At 44.3% G+C, this 26410-nt stretch overlaps 1 protein-coding gene across 2 annotated transcripts; it reads left to right on the top strand.

Annotated features, from left to right (window-relative positions):
* The first annotated feature begins 8662 nt into the window (after positions 1-8662).
* On the top strand, positions 8663-25258 carry LOC148664686 (uncharacterized). Of its 2 annotated transcripts, XM_088631512.1 has the most exons (6): positions 8663-8718; positions 11602-11708; positions 13593-14315; positions 18655-19413; positions 20374-21771; positions 22955-25258. In XM_088631512.1, the coding sequence occupies exons 2-6, from the start codon at positions 11678-11680 to the stop codon at positions 24187-24189; spliced, it is 4146 nt and encodes a 1381-aa protein (XP_088487638.1). In that variant the 5' UTR covers positions 8663-8718; positions 11602-11677; the 3' UTR covers positions 24190-25258. The 2 variants fall into 2 exon arrangements, with proteins under 2 accessions (XP_088487638.1, XP_088487640.1); XM_088631514.1 differs by lacking the exons at positions 8663-8718; positions 13593-14315 and having other exon boundaries at positions 11013-11708.
* Positions 25259-26410: the final 1152 nt, after the last annotated feature.

Below are 26410 nucleotides of genomic sequence, written 5' to 3' on the forward strand. Positions count from 1 at the left end.
GACACTGCTTTACACAGAAAGTGGCGGGGCTTGTATGTCAGGGCCTGACAACACAGCTTAACGCAGAGAGTGAAGGGGTGGGTGTCAGTGCCATACGACACTTCTTTACGTAGAGACTGGCGGGGGTGGGATGTCAGGGCCTGACGATTCTTCTTTACGCAGAGAGTGGCGGGGGTGGAATGTCAGGGCCTGAAGATACTGCTTTTCGCAGAGAGCGGAGGAGGTGGGTTACGACAGTGCTTTCCACTGAGAGTGGTGGGGGTGGGATGTCATGGCCATAAGACACTGCTTTATGCAGAGAGTTGAGGGATTGATGTCAGGGCCATACGACAGTGCTCCACTCAGGCTTCTGCTTGAATTTGTACTCCTTCTCTCTCTCCCTACCTCTACCTCTCCCTCTCTCTACCTCTCTCCCTACCTCTCCCTTTTCCCCTCCCTACCTCTCTCCCTGCCTCTATTTCAATTCAAGGTGCTTTATTAGCATGACCGATGGGTACAATCAGTGTTGCCAAAGCAAATAAAAATAATAAAATTAACATGGAACAAAACAAGAAAAAGAAGTAAAATAAAATCTACAGACATGTTACAGACATTTACAACAAAGACATATTATAAAATATTGACATATACTGTAGGCAGCTGGAGCATTATTGGGAGACAGACTCACTTTTCCTCAGGCTGTGACAGGAGATCACATACTGGGCTGCCAGATCAACTGAGTTCCCTCCTCCCTCTCCCAGTAGGATTGGGACCTGTTGTGGTTTTGGCAGGTGTGGGAACTCTGGGATTAGATTTCTGAATTTCGGGAAGAATGTTTCTCTAATCCCAGTGTATCTGTCACAGTGCAGTAGGAAGTGCACCTCTGTCTCTATTTCTCCCCGCTGGCAGTGGGAGCACAGCCTGTCCTCTCTGGGCAGCCAGGTCTGCCTGTGTCGCCCAGTTTCTATGGCCAGGTTGTGGTCACTGAGCCTGTACTTCGTCAGGGTCTGTTTCTGTTTGTTATTTTTTATTTTGGTCAAATATTCAGCTAGTGTGTATTGTCTGTTTAAGAATTGGAATGGGACCCAGCTATGCCAACATTTTTGTCGGCTGGGTAGAAGAACGGTTCCTGACCTCTACAAACGATATATTGATGACTGCGTCGGTGCCGCAACATGCTCCAACGATCAGCTCGAGTTCTTCCTGCACCATTTCACCAACTTCCACCCGTCCCTCAAATATACAGTTCACATTTCTTCCACCACTCTTCCGTTTCTAGACATCCACTTGTCTATCAACTACCCCCGACTGTCCACTTCAGTTTATTACAAACCCACGGATTCACACAGCTACCTCCTGTACAGCTCATTTCACCCCAACCACACTAAAAACTCTCTTCCTTTTTCACAGTTCCTTAGGTTACGACGACTATGCAGCGACGACATCGACTTCGAGAACCAAGCCCTCGAAATGTACTCATTTTTTATCAACAGAGGATATCCCAGCAGTGTTATTGACAGGGCCCTTGCCCGAGCCAAAAACACCCCCCGGACCATCAACCCGATCAGGAACTCCCGCCGTAACAACCGCATTCCCTTGGTGCTTCCTTACCACCCTAACACACTTCCTATCCCCAGGACCATTAACCACAACTTTTCCATCCTACAGGATGATCCCTCCATTGGGGCCCTCTTTTCTGATCGCCCTATCATCTCATATCGCCGACCACCTAATCTGCGTAACCTCCTTGTTCACAGCTCCCTTGACCGCCCTCAACAACCATCCACACCAGGCACTTTCCCTTGCAACAGAGCTCGCTGTATCACCTGCAAGTACACAGCCACCACCACACTCATTCAAGGCCCCTCAGGACAATTCCGGATCACCCAGACAGCATCTTGTACCTCCAGCAACCTTATTTACTGTATCTCTTGCAGTAAATGCCCAGCCATCTACATTGGAGAAACAGGAAGGAGACTCGGAGACCGCTTCAGAGAACACGTCAGGGCTGTGAAGATTAAAGATCTCTCCAAGCCCATTGTTTCTCATTTCACCTCTGACGGCCACGACCACTCTAATCTCTCCGTCTGTGTTCTCAAAGACGGTTTTCCGAACTCATACATCAGAAAGACCACCGAAACTAAAATTATTCTGCAGCTAGGATCACACATTCTCCCTTCCCTTAACAACAGACTACTGTTCTTTTAAATTTTCTCCATTCATTGGAAGTTTCATTTCACACCTCTCTGCACCCATTCTGACTTCACACCTCTTGATTTGCCTCTCTTTCTGTCCCCTGCTCCCGCCTCTCACTCCTCCTCCCTCCCAGCCTTTGTTCTCCCGCTACTTTACCTTTGCCTACTGCCCTGTCTCTCTCACACCTGAAGAAGGCTCCACGGCCGAAATGTTGTGTTCTCTTTCTTCTTTTTTTCAGCATGGAATAAACCTATAACTTGTTCCTTTGCAGCCTACGCATGCTGACGCAGCTACCCACCTGATATAATACACTGAGTCTGTCCTGCATCACATGTATCTGTACTGTATACTGTATAAGAGCTGGGAGACCCCAGTAGAGTGTCTGTCCTGCAGGACAGTCCCAGCGCTGTGTTACTGTGTGTATTGAGCTCAATACAGCCTGAATCTGCACTGACTGTCTCCTGTATTACATGTATCTGTACTGTATATAAGAGCTGAGAGACCCAAGCAGTGTGTCTGTCCTGCAGGACAGTCCCAGCTCTATCTTACTGTGTGTATTGAGCTCGATATGAAACTGCCCAAGACCATCTCCTGCTCACTGTACACAGGACACCAGGTGAACATCTGTAAGCAACACTTAGCAACACTAATTTTTGTCACACACCACTCCTGTTTCACTTTCATTCTCAGAGTAGGGGAAGCACATTGTTGCAGCACATCTCTCTGTGGTTTCTGTGGGCTATTTCTGCTGTACTGTGACCTGCAGACCTGTGTTCCTGCACGTCTCCACACCTCTCACAGCGTTGTCGTTTCTGAGAAAGGTTGTCGTTTCTCAGAACCATGAGTGTGTTCACTCTTCATAAGAACCTCTGTAGCTGCCATTTTGTTTGTCATTTTGTGCTGGTGGCTTTCTCAGTTATAAGCACACACAACCGAACAGGAGACACGGTGAGAGAGAATAGATCACAGAGAATCCCTCAGTAAAAACTGAAATCCCAGCTCACCAGAATAATCACGGACACGTCGTCGACAGACAATTTCCCCACAAAGACAGAGGAGCGTGAAACAGCAACATTAAGCGACTCTAACTTGGCGGCACCTTTCAAAATAAAAGACAAACAAAACTGCCGCAGGAAATGAAATCCTGGATCAGGTAAAGTCTCATGTATAGCACAACAACACTTTGGACATACTCAGAACTGGGTGGAATGTGATAAAGAGACCCACAGCTAACATGAAATTGCCGTTCTTTACCCATTTTTGGTGTTTTTATATCGCTTCCTCTTTGGACATTGACACAGCGTTGTGCTGTGCTAGATAGGAAAAAGTCTAATTCCTGACCAAACAAAAATATGTGCCTCTCCAAAAGTGGCTCAGATCTATTATACAGACCCTCAGCTAATAGAAAATCACCATGGTTTTGCCAGATAAGTGTCTAAGCCGATGTTGCTGGGGTTTATAAACTACTTTCTGTTCCCAGACTGGGACCGTGCAGTGATGGACAGGGAGTGGTCTCACTCCTGTCCCGACCAAACTCAAATCTGTACTACATCTGTACTGTACAGTATCTAAATACCCACTGTACCACATATGTACTGTATCTGTACTACATCTGTACTGTACTGTGTCTATATCTCCACTGTACTACAACTGTACTGTACCTGTATCTATAACTGTATCTCTAATATAATATTTCTGTACAGAACTATATCTATATCTGTATTGTAATATACTGTTCCTGTATCTCTCCTGTACAATATATGAACAGTATTATATCTATACTGTACTTTTTGTATATTGTGCTGTATATACAATAAATACAATATAGATCTAAGGAATATACAGTGCCTTGCGAAAGTATTCGGCCCCCTTGAACTTTTCAACCTTTTGCCACATTTCAGGCTTCAAACATAAAGATATAATTTTTTTATTTTATGTGAAGAATCACCAACAAGTGGGACACAATTGTGAAGTGGAACGAAATCTATTGGATTTTTGAAACTTTTTTAACTAATAAAAAAATGAAAAGTGGGGCGTGCAAAATTATTCGGCCCCTTTACTTTCAGTGCAGCAAACTCACTCCAGAAGTTCAGCGAGGATCTCTGAATGATCCAATGTTGTCCTAAATGACTGATGGTGATAAATAGAATCCACCTGTGTGTAATCAAGTCTCTGTATAAATGCACCTGCTCTGTGATAGTCTCAAGGTTCTGTTGAAAGCGCAGAGAGCATCATGAAGACCAAGGAACACACCAGGCAGGTCCGTAATACTGTTGTGGAGAAGTTTAAAGCCGGATTTGGATACAAAAAGATTTCCCAAGCTTCAAACATCCCAAGGAGCACTGTGCAAGCGATCATCTTGAAATGGAAGGAGTATCAGACCACTGCAAATCTACCAAGACCTGGCCGTCCCTCTAAACTTTCAGCTCAGACAAGGAGAAGACTGATCAGAGATGCAGCCAAGAGGCCCATGATCACTCTGGATGAACTGCAGAGAACTACAGCTGAGGTGGGAGAGTCTGTCCATAGGACAACAATCAGTCTTACACTGCACAAATCTGGCCTTAATGGAAGAGTGGCAAGAAGAAAGCCATTTCTCAAAGATATCCATAAAAAGTCTCGTCTAAAGTTTGCCACAAGCCACCTGGGAGACACCCCAAACATGTGGAAGAAGGTGCTCTGGTCAGATGAAACCAAAATCGAACTTTTTGGCCACAATGCAAAACGATATGTTTGGCGTAAAAGCAACACAGCTCATCACCCTCAACACACCATCCCCACTGTCAAACATGGTGGTGGCAGCATCATGGTTTGGGCCTGCTTTTCTTCAGCAGGGACAGGGAAGATGGTTAAAATTGAGGGGAAGATGGATGCAGCCAAATACAGGACCATTCTGGATGAAAACCTGTTGGAGTCTGCAAAAGACCTGAAACTGGGACGGAGATTTGTCTTCCAACAAGACAATGATCCCAAACATACAGCAAAATCTACAAAGGAATGGTTCACAAATAAACGTATCCAGGTGTTTGAATGGCCAAGTCAAAGTCCAGACCTGAATCCAATCGAGAATCTGTGGAAAGAGCTGAAAACTGCTGTTCACAAACGCTCTCCATCCAACCTCACTGAGCTCGAGCTGTTTTGCAAGGAAGAATGGGCAAGAATTTCAGTCTCTCGATGTGCAAAACTGATAGAGACATACCCCAAGCGACTTGCAGCTGTAATCGCAGCAAAAGGTGGCTCTACAAAGTATTAACGCAAGGGGGCTGAATAATTTTGCACGCCCCACTTTTCATTTTTTTATTAGTTAAAAAAGTTTCAAAAATCCAATAGATTTCGTTCCACTTCACAATTGTGTCCCACTTGTTGGTGATTCTTCAAATAAAATAAAAAATTTATATCTTTATGTTTGAAGCCTGAAATGTGGCAAAAGGTTGAAAAGTTCAAGGGGGCCGAATACTTTCGCAAGGCACTGTATCTATAGATACAGATACAGCTACAGTAGAGATACAGTACATATATATTACAGTAGACATATAGATATATACTATACTAGATAGATACTACTGTACTCTATCTGTTCCCACTCTCAGTCCGGGAACAGGAAGTGGTCTTATAAACCCTTATAAACTTATAAACAGCAACATCAGCAAAGATACATATCTTTCAAAACCATGTTGATTTTCTATTAGCTGAGGGTCTGTAGAATAGATCTGAGCCACTTCTGGAGAGGAACAAAGTTCTGTTTGGTCAGGAATTAGACTTTTTCCCATCCAGCACTGCACAGCGCTGTGTCAATTTGCACAGAGGAAGCGATATGAAAACACCACAAAGATTACAAGAGAACAAAAAATGAGTAAAGAACGGCAAATTTCTATTAGCTGTGGGTCTCTTAATCACATTCCACCCAGTTCTGAGGATGTACCAAGTATTGTTGTGCTATAAATGTGACTTCCAGGATTTTATTTCCTGAGGCAGGTTTGGGGGGGGGGGGGGGGGGGGACTTTTATTTTGAAAGGTGCCGCCAAGTTAGAGTCGCTTAATGTCGCTGCTTCACGCTCCTCTGTCTTTGCGGGGAAATTGTCTGCCGACGACGTGTCCGTGATTATTCTGGTGAGCAGGGATTTCAGAAGTGATCTTTTCGTGAGAGTTTTTACTTTAAACAACCGCTCGAGTTTTCCCGAATCCTTTTCGTGAAATGCTTTTACAGCTGCGATGATCTTCGTGTTCATAGTGCGAGTTGTGTTACAACATGATCACACCGCGTGTCAATGCACAGGGGTGAATACTTATGCATTCAGTTATATTCTGTTTTTGTTTTTAATTAATTTAGTAAAAAGTCTCTATTATTTTCACTTTGATATTATAGAGGACTTTGTGTTGATGGGTGCCAAACATTCTCAGTTAAATCTATTATGGTTCCATGCTGTAACTTCGTGAAATGTGAAAAAGTCCAAGGGGGGTGTAGACTTTCTATAGGCACTGTATTACTGAGGGATTCTCTGTGTCTCCTGTCCTGTTAGTTAGAGTGCTAATTTCTGAGTGATTCACTGTGATCTCTGTGATCTCCTTTCTCACTGTGTCTCCTGTCCTCTTGTGTGTTTTTATTACTGAGGGATTCTCTGTGATCTCCGCTCTCTCTCACTGTGTCTCTTGTCCTGTTGTTTATGTATATTGCTGAGGGATTCTCTGTGATCTCCTCTCTCTCACTGTCTCTCCTGTCCAGCTGGGTGTGTTTATTACTGAGGGAATCTTTGTGATCTCCACTCTCTTACTGTCTCCTGTCCTGTTGTGTGTGTTTATTACTGAGGGATTCTCTATGATCTCATCTCTCTCAATGTGTCTCCTGTCCTCTTGTGTGTTTTTTTTACTGAGGGGTCCTCTGTGATCTCCTCTCTCTCACTCTGTCTCCTGTCCTGTTGTGTGTGTTTATGACGGAGGGATATTCTCTGTGATCTCCTCTCTCTCACTGTGTCTCCTGTCCTGTTTATGTATATTACTGAGGGACTCTCTGTGATCTTGTCTCTCTCACTGTGTCTCCTGTTCGGTTGTGTGTGCTTATAACTGAGAAAGCCACCAGCTGTTAGAAAAAGAGCACAAAATGACAAACAAAATGGCAGCTACAGAGGTTCTTATGAAGAGTAAACACACTCATGGTTCTAAGAAACGACAACCTTTCTCAGAAATGACAACGCTGTGAGGAGTGGTGTGTGACAACTTTCTTTTCTTAAAATGTTACGTGTTGCTTACAGATGTTTAACTGGTGTCCTGTGCACAGTGAGCAGGAGATGGTCTTGGGCAGTTTCATATTGAACTCAGTACACACAGTGACACAGAGCTAGGACTGTCCTGCAGGACGGACACACTGCTGGGGTCTCCCAGCTCTTATATACAGTACAGATAGACGTGATACAGGAGACAGTCAGTGCAGATTCAGTCAGTATTGAGCTCAATACACACAGTAACACAGCGCTGGGACTGTCCTGCAGGACAGACACACTGCTGGGGTCTCCCAGCTGTTATATACAGTACAGATACATGTGATGCAGGAGACAGTCAGTGCAGATTCAGGCTGAATAGAGCTCAATACACACAGTAACACAGCGCTGGGACTGTCCTTCAGGACAGACACACTGCTGTGGTCTTCCAGCTCTTATATACAGTACAGATACATGTGATAGAGGAGACAGTCAGTGCAGATTCAGGCTGTATTGAGCTCAGTACACACAGTAACACAGAGCTGGGACTGTCCTGCAGGACAGACACACTGGTCTCCCAGCTCTGATATACAGTACAGATACATGTCATACAGGAGACAAATATTACAATACAGATATAGATATAGTTCTGTACAGAAATATTATATTAGAGATACAGATATAGATACAGGTACAGTACAGATGTAGTACAGTGGAAATATAGACACAGTACAGTACAGATGTAGTACAGATACAGTACATATGTGGTACAGTGGATATTTAGATACTGTACAGTACAGATGTAGTACAGATTTGAGTTTGGTCGGGACAGGAGTGAGACCACTCCCTGTCCATCACTGCACGGTCCCAGTCTGGGAACAGAAAGTAGTTTATAAACCCCAGCAACATCGGCTTAGACACTTATCTGGCAAAACCATGGTGATTTTCTATTAGCTGAGGGTCTGTATAATAGATCTGAGCCACTTTTGGAGAGGCACATATTTTTGTTTGGTCAGGAATTAGACTTTTTCCTATCTAGCACAGCACAACGCTGTGTCAATGTGCAAAGAGGAAGCGATATAAAAACACCAAAAATGGGTAAAGAACGGCAATTTCATGTTAGCTGTGGGTCTCTTTATCACATTCCACCCAGTTCTGAGGATGTCCAAAGTGTTGTTGTGCTATACATGAGACTTTACCTGATCCAGGATTTCATTTCCTGCAGCAGTTTTGTTTGTCTTTTATTTTGAAGGGTGCCGCCAAGTTAGAGTCGCTTAATGTCGCTGCTTCATGCTCCTCTGTCTTTGTGGGGAAATTGTCTGTCGACGACGTGTCCGTGATTATTCTGGTGAGCTGGGATTTCATTTTTTACTGAGGGATTCTCTGTGATCTATTCTCTCTCACTGTGTCTCCTGTTCGGTTGTGTGTGCTTATAACTGAGAAAGCCACCAGCACAAAATGACAAACAAAATGGCAGCTACAGAGGTTCTTATGAAGAGTAAACACACTCATGGTTCTGAGAAACGACAAACCTTTCTCAGAAACGACAACGCTGTGAGAGGTGTGGAGACGTGCAGGAACACAGGTCTGCAGGTCACAGTACAGCAGAAATAGCCCACAGAAACCACAGAGAGATGTGCTGCAACAATGTGCTTCCCCTACTCTGAGAATGAAAGTGAAACAGGAGTGGTGTGTGACAAAAAATATAAGTGTTGCTTACAGATGTTCACCTGGTGTCCTGTGTACAGTGAGCAGGAGATGGTCTTGGGCAGTTTCATATCGAGCTCAATACACACAGTAAGATAGAGCTGGGACTGTCCTGCAGGACAGACACACTGCTTGGGTCTCTCAGCTCTTATATACAGTACAGATACATGTAATACAGGAGACAGTCAGTGCAGATTCAGGCTGTATTGAGCTCAATACACACAGTAACACAGAGCTGGGACTGTCCTGCAGAACAGACACACTACTGGGGTCTCCCAGCTCTTATACAGTATACAGTACAAATACATGTGATGCAGGACAGACTCAGTGTATTATATGCCAACATTAACAGCTGTGAAACAGTTACCCTGATGCTGTATCTGTTGTTGCGGGAGACTTTAATCAGGTCAACCTGTGGAAGGTTCTTCTGAAATCTTACCAGCAAGGGGTGCAGATACTCTCAATCACTGATACACCTCTATCAAAGATGCGTAGCTCCATCCCCCACCCACTCTTTAGACAGTCAGATCATCTGTCGGTGCTTCATGACATTTACTCTTTTCGAGAAATGGGCACACGGACAACTGGTAACAGTTAAAGGAGCCCTGCAACTCCCAGCTGGCAGCCCACTGGAGCTCAGCAGGGGGCACTCACCCTGTGGTCCATTTGGGTCCTAATGTCCCAGTATAGTGACGGGGACACTAGACTGTAATAAGACTGTCCTTCAGATGACACGTAAAACTCAGGTCCTGACTCTCTGTGGTCATTATAAATCCCAGGGTGTTTCATGAGAAGAGTAGGGGTGTTACCCCAGTGTCCTGGCCAAATTTCCCCTTGGCCTTTACCCATCATGGCCTCCTAGTAACCCCCATCTCCGAACTGGCGTCATCTTTCTGCTCTCCTCCCCACTGAGAGCTGATGTGTGGGGAGAGGACTGGGGCTTCATTCACGGTGGGGCTGCACACTGGTGGCGGTAGTGGGATCCCCATGACCTGTTAACAGCTCTGAGTGAAGTGTCCAGAACAGCGCTATAGGAGTGTAAGGAATCATTATTATTAATACCATCCAGTCTGAACCCCAGAGAGTGAGACCCTGTGAACCCGTGACCCTGACCTCTCTCCTCTCTGCCCCCCCCAGGTGCAGAAGCACAGTGCCTGAAGTTGTGTAGCCTCAAATAAAAGGGTGATCAAACGTTCAGTTTTCCCTGACAGTTCCTCCTCTCTGTCCTTAAATCCAGGGGGAGTTTTCAGATATATTACAACTTCCAGGAATTTTCTCTTATTCTTTTACAGCAAAGGTTATCTCTGCAAAATGGTTCTTTGGATAAGAGCTGATTTTGGGGATTAATAGTCTGTTTCTACAACCCAACTCCCAGCTGAACTAAAGAGACTCCACAATCCCTGGGGTGTGGACCCCAGTGTCCTGATTGCTGGTCAGTACAGATCCAGGACACTGTGTGTGAGAGTAGGGGTGTAGACCCCAGTGTCCCGACTGCTGGTCAGTACAGATCCCGGGACACTGTGTGTGAGAGTAGGGGTGTAGACCCCAGTGTCCTGACTGCTGGTCAGTACAGATCACAGGACACTATTTGTAAATTATATAATATATTGTAAATTATATAATTATATAATTTGATGTTTATTATAACATAATTGATATTATATTATATCAATCATGAATTTTCCTATTCAACTGATCTAACCCATGATCTGTCTGTGAGCATAACCTTTAAATTGAATAATAATAATAATGTCTTACACTCATATAACGCTTCTCTGGACACTCCACTCAAAGCGCTTTACAGGTCATGGGGACTCCCCTCCACCACCAGTGTGCAGCCCCACCTGCATGATGCGACGGCAGCCAGAGTGCGCCAGAACGCTCACCACACACCAGCTCTCAGTGGGGAGGAGAGCAGAGTAATGAAGCCAGTTCATAGAGGGGGGTTATTAGGAGGCCATGATTGGTAAGAGCCAATGGGCAATTTGGCCAGAGACACTGGGGTAACACCCCAACCCTTCTCGAGAGACACCCTGGGATTGTTAATGAGCACAGAGAGTCAGAACCTCAGTTTTACGTCTCATCCGAAGGACGGCACCTGTTTACAGTATAGTGTCCCCGTAAACTATACTGGGGCATTAGGACCCACGTGGAACACAGGGTGAGCGCCCCCTGCCGGCCCCACTAACACCTCTCCCAGCAGCAGCCTTAGTTTTTCCCAGGAGACTCCCATCCAGGTACTGACCAGGCTCACACCTCCTGAGCTCCAGTGTGTTGTCAGTTGTGAGTTGTGAGTTGCAGGGTGACATGGCTGCTGGCACATCTTAAGCACACCAAAGTCCTCATTTTGTCACATTTACCCTTTCACACACACTCACCTGAGTGATGCCCCCTGGCCTTCAGGTAGGCATCCATGAGCTTGGGATAGATGTATTTCAGATAATCCACATTCTCTCTGTTGTAGTCTTTTTTGTTGGTCTTACTGATTAACCTGTCAGTTGGTAACTAACTTTATAAATCTAAGTGGTGCCGGGGCAGTGTCACAGTGAGGACAGGAAACCCACCACCTCACATCAACAGGAAGAGAAGAAGAAAGAGAGATGGCGTCTGAGAGCTCAGCGCTCAGCCCTGGTGAGTTTTCTCTTGTTCTACCTGTCAGAGTGTCGGTAAGGGAGTCACTGAGGGTCTCTTCTCTGTCACAGAGCACAGCAGCAGCTGGAGCAGGTTCTTCCTGTCTGCCGAGAGTTTGTTCTGTCTGTCAAACACACAGGGTCTGAACTAGGAGAGAGACAGGAGCTGATTTACTTTCACTTTCTACTGATAGCTATCAGAGAGCAATACTGTAAAACTCAAGCTGTTTGGAAATCACTAAATATTTTAATAAGGTGTTTATTTAAGGTAAAATGATTGATGTAAAACCTAACTGTTTGCTGATGGTATTGGATTCACACTATTAGAATTCATGATGCTCAGACATGCTCAGATATGAACGTTTCCTGTTTGTTGCTCAGAGGCCATGTTTATTGTACAGTTTATTGTACAGTTGATAATACCAGAGAGGAATAAGTATAGAACAACAGAGGAATTTATTTGGCCCATAATTACAGTAGTAGTTCTCATGAAGCTGTTTCTCCTGTCCTGACTGGAGGAGCTCACCCAGCTGTGTCTGGAGAGAAGCCAGGGTATCAGCTTGTTCCCCTCTCCCACCCCTCTATGTGTACAGAAGAGCCTCCTGTCCTGACTGGAGGAGCTCATCCAGCTGTGACTGGAGAGAAGCCAGGGTATCGGCTTCAACAACATGTCTGGGCAGCTTGTTCCCCTCTCCCACTCCTCTCTATGTACAGTAGAGCCTCCAGCTTTTGATTTTAAGTGTTTCAATGTTCATTGTGAGAAAAATGTAAATTTTTTATTAGGCTTTTTTTTCTTTGAATAATTTTACCTCACTGAAAGGTTAGATTTCTCTTACATTTTTAGTGTAAAATCAAACTGATAAACAACAAAGACATTTTTGCTCATCTTTACAAGTGTGCCAATAGTTCTGGATGGCACTGTAACTGTATAAACATAAGCAAAAAAGAATATTTAATTTTCAGTGTTGTGCAGTTGTACAGTGTAAAGATGCCTGACTGTATAAACTTACTCCTGTCTAATTCTCTTCAGGGGGGTCAGAGGAGATCTGAGCAGAGAGTTGAAGATCCCAGGGGCTCAGACTGGGCTCTAGAGGAGTGTTTCACACTCAGCAGTGAAATTAGGGCTCACAGTTGGAAACATTTAGGACAGAATAGACAACACTTCTTTACTGAAAGAGTGGTGGGTGTCTGAACAAGATGTCACTGCCAAGTGCTTAAGACTGAACCTTTCAGACATTTTAGATTCACAGCTACCAAACAAGCAGGATGGGAAATGATTTTGTGATTTTTCCTAAACTCTGGGCTCCTTTCAGACATGGCTAGGTGAGATTTTAGATTCACTCAGGTATGGAACTCTTGATCTACCAACAAGCAGTCTGGGCTGAAGGAGCTGCTCTCTAGTTTTCTCACTGCCTGCTGGTGTGAAAGTCTTGACTACAGGGTTCAGATTTGCTCTGTGTCTGAACAGCCTGACTCTGCAAACTCCTCCTGCTACTGAACGCAGTGTGTTATTGGGAGTGCTGTGAATGGAGAAAGAGGCCTTTTCAAATCAATGTTCATGGCAGCTATTTCAAAACAAACACATTGTATTTAATCATGCAAATTAATACAATTTAACATGAAATTGAGATTTGTACTAGAAAGCAGCCTGATTCTGCAAACTCCTACTGCTACTGAACACAGTGTTATTGGGAGTGCTGTGAATAGAAAGAGACCTTATCAATCAATGTTCATGACGGCTATTTCAACACAAACTCATTGTATTTAATCGTACAAATTTAACAGAAAATGGATATTTTTATTAGAGAGAAGAGATTCAAAACTACGATCAGTGATAAGAAGCTTGTAAGTGAGATAAATAATCTGTGATCTTTCTGTCTGACAGGGGAGGGACAGGCTGATTCCCATGAGGCACCACAGCGTCTCTCAGAGATGAGGATCATCCTGTTGGGGGGACGATGGTCTGGGAAGAGCTCAGCAGGAAACACCATCCTGGGCAGAGAGGAGTTTGACACTGAGAGAGTAACTGAGGAGTGTGAGAAGAGACAGGGTGAAGTAGCTGGGAGGCAGATCACTGTGGTCGACACTCCAGACTGGGATGAGTGGCTGATGAGGAATGATCCACAGCAGATCAGACAGGAGATTGTGAAGACTGTGTCTCTGTGTCCCCCAGGACCCCACACTCTCCTCCTGGTGATTAATCTGAACTCACACATAGAATGGAGATCAGTGAAGTTACATCTGGAGCTTCTCAGTGGGAGGGTCTGGAGACACACAATAGTGCTGTTCACCTGGGGGAACATACTGAAAGACACAACCATTGAGCAGCACATTGAGAGAGGAGGGAAGGAGCTCCAGTGGCTGGTGGAGAAATGTGGGAACAGGTATCATGTTCTCAACAACAAGAACTGGGGCGACCGCACTCAGGTCACAGAGCTGCTGGAGAAGATCGAGGACATGGTGGCAGGAAAGACTGACTGTTACTATGAGATTGAGGAAAAGGATTTTCAGGAGATGGAAGAGAAGTTCAGGAGTTTGGGAATAAAGGAGAGACAGAGGATAGAAGAGCTACTGCAGAAGACACTGAGACCCCAACTGCTTCCCAAGAGTGAGTTCATGTTCTCCCTCTTATTCAGCTTACACCTCAGTATTGTCAGTGTGGGACACTCCCTTCAGACTGAAGAAACTCAGTTCCTTCAGCCTTTCAGTGTAGATTATTTCCTTCAGCCCAGAATGTTTCTCTCCTCCAGACTCATTTCAGAACAGTGATATCTTTTGGATAAAGTGGTGATTTGAATTTTATAATTAAAGGTCAGTGTTGTACAGTTTAAAGATGCCCAACTGTCTTTTAACTGTATACAGATGCAGCCATTCAAAGTGAGCGGTACAGACACGTACCGCAGGTAATTGGCTGCGGTGTCGCACATCATGACGCAAGATGACGCGGGGTACCGCGGTACGTGATTGGTTGACCGACAGGGGCATTCGTGGTCCGTTGGTCTGTCAGAAAAGATTTACAGTACAGTAAACGTCTTTACTGTGCCCGTTGTAGATATTGAATTTTACCACTGAAGGGAAATCTTAGTAGCTGAGCATAAAAAGAATAGGAGCATACTGTAACGCGTGTGAAGGCCATAAACGATATTAATTTTGGAACATAAACATACAGTACTGTATATGGCTGGTCTTGGTACTTTAAAGTAAAAAATACACACCAGTATTCCATTTCTCCCTAAACATTTTAAGCATCGAAGTCTTTAACTAAAGAGATACCGGAGTCAACAAGCATACTTTTTGAATTTGATTAATAGGGAATATAATATGGAATCGCGTATCTAAAGAAATTAATAACGGTATGATTATATTCGTGTACTGCGACAGGGCTGTGTAGGGCTGTTTCGCCTCCCTGTTCATGCGAGCTGTCTTGTAGCCTACTGGTCTAGGTGCCTGACTACCAACTCACGGGCTGTGTGTTCAAATCCAGCTGGTGCTGGGCTTTTCTTTTAACAAACATTTCTTCGAAAAAATAGAATAGCGATATTATGGACAATCAACTGACTTTTATATTTCAAAATATCACAACATGATCGATTTTAAGTCATTTTTGATAACAATGAATAGTCACCTTCTTCCCTTCTGACAACGGTTCCTGCTTCTATTGTGTGTGTGTGTGCAATAGAGTAAATTTTTATAGAGAAATGGAGGCTGGACAGTATGCGTTACAATATAAACATTTATATTGATTTAAATCGTGTTCTGATTTAAATCGCAAACGCGTGTTTAATTATGTGTTTTTTAATCATAATCAGGCTAATGCATTTCTACATTTCTGTATGAACCAGCTTAGAGGTTCATACAGAAAGACAGCTTGTGTTTAAATTGAGTGTAAGGTAATTTATGCTTCTAAAGTCATGGTCAGCATTTATTATTGTACTGTGCTGTAAACTTGTTCTGTGCCTAGTCACATTATTTTATAGCGTTTTTATAGCGTTATTAAATCCGGTGGCGCTGTGTGTTAGTTTCCTGACTCCCATGTCACATGGTCTGTGATTGAATCCCATGGAACTATGACTTTATTTTTTAACAAACATTTCTTTGAAAAAATGAAACGTTTCCCTTGGTCAGAGATTAAATAAAACCTCACTCGCACCAAACAAATTTATATTTCTAAATATCACAACATGATCGAATTTAAGTCTTTTTAATAACAATGAATAGTCACCTATGCGTTACAAAATAAACATTTATATTGATTTGAATCGCGTTTTGATTTAAATCGTAAACGCGTGTTTAAATATATGTGTTTAAAGGCGATATACTGTATAAAAGCGCTGATTCTTATGGAGCGTGTTCCGCCGGGGATTCAAAAAATTTATTTTAAATAAGCTGATAAAGCTTAGACTAACTGTATTCTGAACTGTATTACAACAGAACATTGGACAATGCAACGTCAATTGCAAAAATGCACTTGGAATCTGTCCAAGCCCTCCTACAAAAATTATTTAAACTGCGACACTGATCATTCATCTCTAAATAAACTTTATTTTATATAGCGTTTTAAGCGAATAGGTAATTAGATTGCTCATAAACCTAATCGCTTTTTCTACATAAACACAGCGTGATTGCTCTCTGAAAATGCTTTTCCTTTATATTTAGGCTCAGATTTCAACTATAGATCGTATTATTATAAACTTTCTTGGAAAAATGTATTTTATGTAAACCATGTTTGCTATTAATTCATTTAGGGCTAAAATACGTTCATTGTCTTCCAATCGAGTCGAGTTGACATTGGAAGCCTGCCACACCCGGACTGTTAAACCAACGCATTAGCACATCAAAGCCCATTGAGGGTATTGAGCCAGTATTGGCTTTAGTATTAGCCATACAGAACATTAAAGTGCCCCTTTTCCATTCAGCGGGTGCCTGAGCCGCTGTGTCCTATCTTCTGACAGTCGCCGTTGTAGAGTGTATCTGTAGAGTGTATCTTATTTTTAGTACTATATTTTTGTATTATATTCCCTATTAATCAAACTCTAAGAGTATGTATCGGCTTGTCCCCTCCTCCCGCCCCTCTCTGTGTACAGTGGAGCCTCCTGTCCAGCCAGCACATGTCCACAGACATTCACAACAGCGACATATCATAAAACATTTGCACATATAGTTAAATTATTAGTTGTTTTTCAGGAAGTTAAAAAAAACACTTGAATTACTTATCCAGTCTCTCGAAATAAAGTTATTTTTCAAGCAATGCAACAAACATCGGGCAATGTGTTTTTTTTTTAATCCAACATTGACAGCCACATCTTAAATCTTGTCAGTCAGGTCTTTTTTTCTCTATTTGAATTGTGGTTTACACATCGCACGACTTTAAAAGCTAGAAAGATAGGTTTCGATTCACATTAGCTGGCGAGCCTTGTTAACAAAAAAACTAATAATAATGTAACATGCCACTGTTTGTTCATGAACAAAGTTAAACTGAGATTTCCTTAGATACGCGATTAAAAAAAAATAATAAAAAATTGAATCCCCGGCGGAACACATTCCATAAGAATCAGCGCTTTTACAGTATATATCGCCTTTAAAGGTGGCTTCTCAAAACGCTTTACAGGATAAAAACAACAAGAACAGCAACAACAACAATATTTTATTTCATTGCACTTTGAAACCAAGTAATAACTTAACTATACGTGCAAACGTTTCATATGTTGCTGTTGTGAATGCCTGTGGAGTGTATCTTATTTGCCTTGAGTCCTGGTTATCTCTCTCCCTGACAAAATGCAAAAAAACAAAATGCCTGACAAAGTATGGCTTGGACAGATTCCAAGTGCTAGTACAAATGTGCTAAAGAAATTATACTTTGAGTATACAGCTTGTCCAAAGTCATCCATTATTAATACTATTATTAATATCTTCGGTAAAGGCTTTGATGCATAAATATTTCTGATAAAGGTAGGTTGTGTACTTTTGTCCAACTGAGCAATCTTGCTTTCATAAAATATACCAACATTTTAATGACTGATGATTAACATGCTGTAATACACAGTTCAAAATTAAAGGCTCAAATGCTGTACATGAGAGGTTAAGTTCCCCCTGGCGGTTTTACAAGGTGACGCTGGATAGTTTCCGGCAGAGCGTCAAATGACGCGCGATTAACCACGTGACACTGCGTGACACCGCGACACGCCCACCGGGGTATGCCGCGAAATACCCCACCCATTTTGAATGGCTGCATCTGTAAATTAACGCCTGTCTAATTCTCTTCAGCGGAGGTCAGAGGAGATCTGAACAGAGAGTTGAAGATCCAGGGGTTCAGACTGGGCTCTAGAGGAGTGTTTCACACTCAGCAGTGAAATTAGGGCTCACAGTTGGAAACATTTAGGACAGAATAGACAACACTTCTTTACTGAAAGAGTGGTGGGTGTCTAAACAAGACGTCCCTGCCAAGTGCTTAAGACTGAACCTTTCAGACATTTTAGATTCACAGCTACCAAACGAGCAGGATGGTCAGATGATTTTGTGATTTTTCCTAAACCCTGGGCACCTTTCAGACATGGCTAGGTGAGATTTTAGATTCACTCAGGTATGGAGCTCTTGATCTTCCAACAAGCAGCGTGGGCTGAAGGAGCTGCTCTCTAGTTTTCTCACTACCTGCCGGTATGAAAGTTGTGACTACAGGGTTCAGATTTGCTCTGTGTCTGAACAGCCCGACTCTGCAGACTCTTACTGCTATTGTACAGTGTGTTATTGGGAGTGTTGTGAATGGAAGAAGAGGCCTTTTCAAATTACTGTTCATGACAGCTATTTTAAAACTGAATCATTGTTTTTAATTGTGCAAATTAATAAAATTTAAATGGAAACTGTGATTTGTACTAGAGAGATGAGATTCAAACCTACCATCAGTGATAAGAAGCTGGTAAGAGAGATAAAGTAATCTTTTTCTCTGACAGGGGAGGGACAGGCTGATTCCCATGAGGCACCACAACGTCTCTCAGAGATCAGGATCGTGCTGCTGGGGGGACGATGGTCTGGGAAGAGCTCAGCAGGAAACACCATCCTGGGCAGAGAGGAGTTTGACACTGAGGGAGAAACTGAGGAGTTTGAGAAGAAACACGGTGAAGTAGCTGGGAGACAGATCACTGTGGTCGACACTCCAGACTGGGATGAGTGGCTGATGAGGAATGATCCACAGCAGATCAGACAGGAGATTGTGAAGACTGTGTCTCTGTGTCCCCCAGGACCCCACACTCTCCTCCTGGTGATTGATCTGAACTCACACATAGAATGGAGATCAGTGAAGGAATATCTGGAGCTCCTCAGTGAGAGAGTCTGGAGACACACAATAGTGCTGTTCACCTGGGTGGACAGAGAGAGACGCAAAAAACTGTCATCCCGGAGGGACAGACTGACACACACAACCATTGAGCAGCACATTAAGAGAGGATGGAAGGAGCTCCAGTGGCTGGTGGAGAAATGTGGGAACAGGTATCATGTTCTCAACAACAAGAACAGGGGCGACCGCACTCAGGTCACAGAGCTGCTGGAGAAGATCGAGGACATGGTGGCAGGAAAGACTGACTGTTACTATGAGATTGAGGAAAATAATTTACAGGAGATGGAAGAGAAGTTCAGGACTTTAGGAACAAAGCAGAGACAGAGGATAGAGGAGCTACTGCAGAAGACACTGGGACCACAGCTGCTTCCCAAAAGTGAGTTCATGTTCTCTCTCTTATTCAGCTTACACCTCAGTATTGTCAGTGTGGGACACTCCCTTCAGACTGAAGAGACTCAGTTCCTTCAGCCTTTCAGTGTAGATTATTTCCTTCAGCCCAGAATGTTTCTCTCCTCCAGACTCATTTCGGAACAGTGATATCTTTTGGATAAAGTGGTGATTTGAATTTTATAATTAAAGGTCAGTGTTGTAGTTTTAAAGATGCCCGACAGTCTTTTAACTGTCTAAACTAACGCCTGTCTAATTCTCTTCAGCGGAGGTCAGAGGAGATCTGAACAGAGAGTTGAAGATCCAGGGGTTCAGACTGGGCTCTAGAGGAGTGTTTCACACTCAGCAGTGAAATTAGGGCTCACAGTTGGAAACATTTAGGACAGAATAGACAACACTTCTTTACTGAAAGAGTGGTGGGTGTCTAAACAAGACGTCCCTGCCAAGTGCTTAAGACTGAACCTTTCAGACATTTTAGATTCACAGCTACCAAACGAGCAGGATGGTCAGATGATTTTGTGATTTTTCCTAAACCCGGGGCTCCTTTCAGACATGGCTAGGTGAGATTTTAGATTCACTCAGGTATGGATCTCTTGATCTTCCAACAAGCAGCGTGGGCTGAAGGAGCTGCTCTCTAGTTTTCTCACTACCTGCCGGTATGAAAGTCGTGACTACAGGGTTCAGATTTGCTCTGTGTCTGAACAGCCCGACTCTGCAGACTCTTACTGCTATTGTACAGTGTGTTATTGGGAGTGTTGTGAATGGAAGAAGAGGCCTTTTCAAATTACTGTTCATGACAGCTATTTTAAAACTGAATCATTGTTTTTAATTGTGCAAATTAATAAAATTTAAAAGGAAACTGTGATTTGTACTAGAGAGAAGAGATTCAAACCTACCATCAGTGATAAGAAGCTGGTAAGAGAGATAAAGTAATCTTTTTCTCTGACAGGGGAGGGACAGGCTGATTCCCATGAGGCACCACAACGTCTCTCAGAGATCAGGATCGTGCTGCTGGGGGGACGATGGTCTGGGAAGAGCTCAGCAGGAAACACCATCCTGGGCAGAGAGGAGTTTGACACTGAGGGAGAAACTGAGGAGTTTGAGAAGAAACACGGTGAAGTAGCTGGGAGACAGATCACTGTGGTCGACACTCCAGACTGGGATGTGTGCCTGATGAGGAATGATCCACAGCAGATCAGACAGGAAATTGTGAAGACTGTGTCTCTGTGTCCCCCAGGACCCCACACTCTCCTCCTGGTGATTAATCTGAACTCACACATAGAATGGAGATCAGTGAAGGAATATCTGGAGCGCCTCAGTGAGAGAGTCTGGAGACACACAATAGTGCTGTTCACCTGGGGGGACAGAGAGAGACGCAAAAAACTGTCATCCCGGAGGGACAGACAGAATGACACAACCATTGAGCAGTGCATCGAGAGAAGAGGGAAGGAGCTCCAGTGTCTGGTGGAGAAATGTGGGAACAGGTATCATGTTCTCAACAACAAGGACAGGGGCAGCACTCAGGTCACAGAGCTGCTGGAGAAGATAGAGGACTTGGTGGCAAGAAACCGTGGGCTGTACTTCACCACTGACATTGAACAACTTCACACTGAACTGGAGACATACAATAGAGAGACAGAGGAGCTGAGACAGAGGGAGGAGGAGAGACAGAGAGAGACAGAGGAGCTGAGACAGAGGTTGGAGGAGAGACAGAGAGAGACAGAGGAGCTGAGACAGAGGGAGGAGGAGAGACAGAGAGAGATAGAGGAGCTGAGACAGAGGGAGGAGGAGAGACAGAGAGAGACAGAGGAGCTGAGACAGAGGTTGGAGGAGAGACAGAGAGAGACAGAGGAGCTGAGACAGAGGGAGGAGGAGAGACAGAGAGAGATAGAGGAGCTGAGACAGAGGGAGGAGGAGAGACAGAGAGAGATAGAGGAGCTGAGACAGAGGGAGGAGGAGAGACAGAGAGAGATAGAGGAGCTGAGACAGAGGGAGGAGGAGAGACAGAGAGAGACAGAGGAGCTGAGACAGAGGGAGGAGGAGAGACAGAGAGAGACGAAGGAGTTGAGTCAGAGGTTGGAGGAGAGACAGAGAGAGACGGAGGAGCTGAGACAGAGGGAGGAGGAGAGACAGAGAGAGACAGAGGAGCTGAGACAGAGGGAGGAGGAGAGACAGAGAGAGACAGAGGAGCTGAGACAGAGGTTGGAGGAGGAGTGGAGCAGGAGAGAAGAGGAGCTGAAGGAGAAGATGAGAAAGACACTGAAGGAAGATGAGCTGGAGAAAGAGACAGAGGAGCCCAGACTGCCTGTCAAGAGAAGGAACAGTATAGACCTCATCCCTCCCAACAGTGAGTGTGATTGATGCTGTATTACTGAGTCACTGATCTTACTGGTCATCAAACTCAGAGATTCAACCATCTGTGCTCTACTCAGTACTACATTAGTAACAGAGTGACACACTGATATCTACCAACTTAAATTGATCCATTGTGCTGTAATTGAAAAAAAAATTATCCATCACAGAGCAGTTCAGTCACACCAACAACCTCTCTGACCAACAGTGTCAAAGGCAGCTTTGAAGTCCAGCAGGACAGGAATGGATGAAAGCCCATCGGCAGATCATTAGAAACCCTTACAAAAGCTGTTTCTGTACATCAGTCTGAAAGACTCATCACAGATTGTCTGCAGATCAGTGAGTCTGTGAGTGAACAGCAGCAGCCTGTTGTAGAATCTGTGTCAAACAGGGTGAGATGGAGAATTACTGAACAGCCTGGAGTCTGAATTCTGCTTTTTAACAAAGTGCTCAAGACTGCAGGTGGAAACACAAGTTACAGTCAGACCAGTTTTAAAGTTTAAAATACTTCCTCCCATCTGGGTGTTACTTATTCTACTGCCTCCTGTGATTGATCATTAGAAGCAACATTTTACTTGAAGACCAGCTAGAATCACAATCTAAATCGACAAATTTTCCACTGGTTCAGGTACAGTCTTGTTAGACCAGGAGGACAGCTGGTCCAGTCTTACTGAGGAACAGCAGGTGCAGGGATGCTGTACCAGGAGAACAGTGTTGAAGTACTGTGATTTTACAGACATGATGTTCTTTCGTTAGAGGTTTTGCTGCAGCAGTTGTTGGTGCCAAACTGTATTGACTGTGTTTCAGTTCCACCAATGAACTGTAGAGTCTCACTGAGCTGTTACAGAAGCCCCTGTCTATACAGAGGATAAACACAACTTCTACCAAGAATTAAGAATATGTCAAGTTTATATCCTAACAAGTTTCAATTTGTTCCTGAGTTGTAGGAGTTGTACATTTCAGGACTGAGCACATGAAGTTCTGTTTTACCCGGAGTGGTGGGTGTCTTGTAAAAACTGCTCTGCTCTAGTGTTGAAATTTTATATCTTTCAAAAATCAGCTGGATAAAGAAATGAGATTCATCATCTACAGACTATCGTTGATCTCTAGATTGTTTGGTAGTGAGTAGTAAATGGGTCACTTGTAAATCTCCCTTCCTGTCTCTCCCCCTGCTGCAGTGAGTGAAGTCAAACCCAGACTCCAGCCCCAACCCTCTGAGCTGAGACTGGTGCTGCTGGGCAGGACTGGTGCTGGGAAGAGTGGAGCAGGAAACACCATTCTGGGCTCAGAAGAGTTTCCCTCTGAAGCCAGCAGCTCCGCAGTCACTCAGGAGAGCTGGAAAAGGACAGGACAAGTGTCCGGGAGACGGGTGACTGTGGTGGACACTCCAGACTGGCTCCACACCGGACTGTCTGAGGGGGACAGGAGACGGGATGTGGGGCTCTGTGTTAACCTGTCTGCCCCGGGACCCCACGCCTTCCTCCTGGTGACCCCACTGGGCCGATCCACAGGGGAGGAAAGGAGGACACTGGAGACAGTCCTGGAGATATTTGGGGAGAGGGCCCTGGGACACACCATGGTCCTGTTCACCCACACTGATGAGCTGACCAGCAGGACACTGGAGGAGTTTGTGCACACGGGCAGCAGGGAGCTCCAGTGGCTGCTGGAGAAGTGTGGGAACAGGTATCACGCCCTCAACAACAAGGATAGGGGCAGCACTCAGGTGACAGAGCTGCTGGAGAAGATAGAGGAGCTGGTAGCAGGAAACAAGGGCAGCTACTACAGCAGTGAGATGTACCAGGAGGCCGAGTCCCAGATCAGACAGAGGCAACTGCAGATCCTGAGGGAGAGAGAGGAGAGGAAACAGAGGGAGGAGCAGAGACTGCGGGAGAAGCACCAGAAGGAGCTGCAGAACTACCTCCACAGGATGGGGGAGGAGATCCAGACACGAGAGGAGAAGATCAGAGCACTGGAGGAGCAGATAGCAGAGCTGGAGGAGAGGCTGAGGGAGGAGAGGGATGAGGGGAGGAGGAGAGAGCTGGAGGAGGAGCTGAGGAGAGAGAGAGAGGAGAGAGAGTGGCTGCAGAGTGAGATGGAGGAACTGAGAGAGGAGCAGGAGAGGGAGAGGAGACAGAGAGAGGAGACACACGGAAGGGAGATGGAGGAGCTCAGGCAGCACTATGAGGAAAAGGCCAGAGAAGAGGCAGAGAGACACAGAGAGACTCTCCAGAAGGTCAGTGTGTCAATAAAACAGTTCACTCCAGCTGGACAGGAGCACAGGAGCTGCAGGAGGGAGATTGAGGAGCTGAGAGAGACAGTAGAGAGATACAGAGAGACAATAGAGAGACAAAACACAGTGGTAGACAGATTTACTGTGTGGCATCAGAGACACACAGGAGATACAGGAGAGTGATTGAGGACCACAAGCAGCACATCAAGAAGAAGGTCACAGAAGATGACTGAGAGAATATGCTACTTACCTAAAATATTCTCTAGTTATCTGAAATAATATATGAACAATACATTTAAAGTAAATCAAAACTGAGGTGAAGACTAGAATTCTGCCCAATGTCTTCATTCCCAGCCTGTTACCATCTGAAGCCTCGCCCACTTCCTGTTCCTGTATGATCACTTGTCTGCACAGGTCAAACTGGCCATTAGAAGTACAGACTGGAGAAGACCCTACACAACTGCTGATATCATACTGTCATGTAGTTTGTCATTAATATGAATATAATACTGAACAAATTGAATGTAGAATCTTATCCAATCATGTTCAGCATGGAATAAACCTTTACTCATTCAAAATGAATGGTAGAATAAAGTGGAAAGTGATTCAAAGGAAGAAACAGGAAGAATTAAAACTGGCTAAAAGAAAACTATTATTCCAAGACGGAGGAATTGATGAATGGAAAGAATGAACAGGAGGTGTGGTATGGGATTTAATCCACGATTGGTCCCCACATTAATAGCTTGCTTGAGCCCCACCATGTAAATGAACTGAATGTTTTTTTTCTTGGTTGGAGATTAGTGAACCAGCTGAACCCATTTTTTAAAAATGTACTGTAATTGGGCTACTGGTGTATCTCCCTTTACTCTGAGGTTTGAACAAGTAAGGGGTGAGTTCAGGACAGTTTACACTTCCTGTTCCTCTGGCAGCTCCAGTATGAGTTCAGGACAGTGTACACTTCCTCTTCCTGCGGCAGCTCCATTATGGGTCCAGGACAGTGTATACTTCCTGTTTCTGCGGCTGCTCCAGTATGGGTCCAGGACAGTGTACACTTCCTGTTCCTGTGGCTGCTCCAGTATGGGTCCAGGACAGTGTACACTTCTTATACTTATGAGTACTTGCTAATACTGGCAATACAGAGACAGACTTCTTATACAAGTGAACTTCCCCAAGCATGTAGTTTATTCTTCCGTTTTTATTTTTGAAGTATTTTTTATTTTTGCTCATTTAATAAAATAGAACTTTATATTAATGTTTGAAAAGTGGTTACTGGAAACTGGTTACACTACATACATATTGGATTTGTAAATGTTGTTCTGCACAATGTAAATCCTTTTTTGACAAGTATTTTTATTGCTTTCTAAACCAACAAAAATAATGGATGCAGCTGTTACACATTAACGTACTGTTACAGAGCATGTTGCCTGTTGGTAGAGTGTTTTATGTGCGAATCATTCATGAAAAGGAAAAAATACAGAACTTCCTATCTCCTCCCATGTTCCTCCAAAATCTTCCCTCACAAAAAAGGAGAAAAACTGAAGGAGAAAGAGACAGGAGAGACACGAGGAAGAGAAAAATACTGATCACACTAAACAGGCTCCGAGAAGCACAAAACAAGGGTAAGATAAGTCCCGTCAGGTATCCTCTGAGTATCCAGTTAGCAGCAGATTAAGGTTTAGGGTGTACCTAATAAAGTGACCATACAGTGATCACTCAGAAGGGAGGCTCCGAGTCTCACAATGGTTCAGAAATGGTTGCCAAGCTTTAGAAATGTGATGGAGGAGCTGCTGGGTGTTATTCTAATTTTCTCCAATATCAGAAAATGCCTCCTATATCTGATTTATTGATTGAGTGTGGGCAGCTTCAGGTTGAAGAGGAGAAGACACCGTGACAGGAGAGTTCAGACACCATGCTGTCAGGCTGGACTCTGACAGGGGTCCTGCTGCCCAGAGCACCAGCATTCAAGGTTATAAAAAGTGTCTCAATGTGTCTGCAAGGGCTGGAAAGGTCCCATTTCTGACCTGTGTTTCACAAGGGGGTTCAGGAGCACCTCTGATGCCCGTCTCTGAAGTCCACACTGGCGCTGACTCCACTGAAGGGAATCACCCCACTTCTCTGCAGATCGGTGACGTTTCATGTTCCAGCCTGTCTAAGTGGAGAGAAGCTGGAACTGTGTCCGTGGAAAGATTGTATTTCATACATTTAACAGTACTAAGCTGAGGTATTGCAAAGTTGACCTTATTTACTTTGTCCACTCTGCAGTAACAGCAGTGAGCTGTAACTAGAAAGTGACGTCATGCGTGACCCTTTTTATAACAGTGCACCTCGATTCCTCGTGTTACCCCGAGCCGAGTAACAGACGAGCGACGTCACGCCCGGGCTGGGCAGTACCCTTTTCATCCTG

The sequence above is a fragment of the Lepisosteus platostomus genome, chromosome 5, assembly GCF_059453375.1.
Source record: "Lepisosteus platostomus isolate fLepPlt1 chromosome 5, fLepPlt1.hap1, whole genome shotgun sequence".
In the NCBI taxonomy this organism is placed as follows: Eukaryota; Metazoa; Chordata; class Actinopteri; order Semionotiformes; family Lepisosteidae; genus Lepisosteus; species Lepisosteus platostomus.

What these genes read in the sequence shown, in the direction of transcription:
- LOC148664686 (XM_088631512.1), top strand. Translation starts at nt 11,678, where the DNA reads ATGGCGTCTGAGAGCTCAGCGCTCAGCCCTG. An exon ending in GAGCTCAGCGCTCAGCCCTG is followed by an intron (nt 11,709 to 13,592) that starts GTGAGTTTTCTC and finishes TCTGTCTGACAG; the next exon opens with GGGAGGGACAGGCTGATTCC. An exon ending in ACCCCAACTGCTTCCCAAGA is followed by an intron (nt 14,316 to 18,654) that starts GTGAGTTCATGT and finishes TTTCTCTGACAG; the next exon opens with GGGAGGGACAGGCTGATTCC.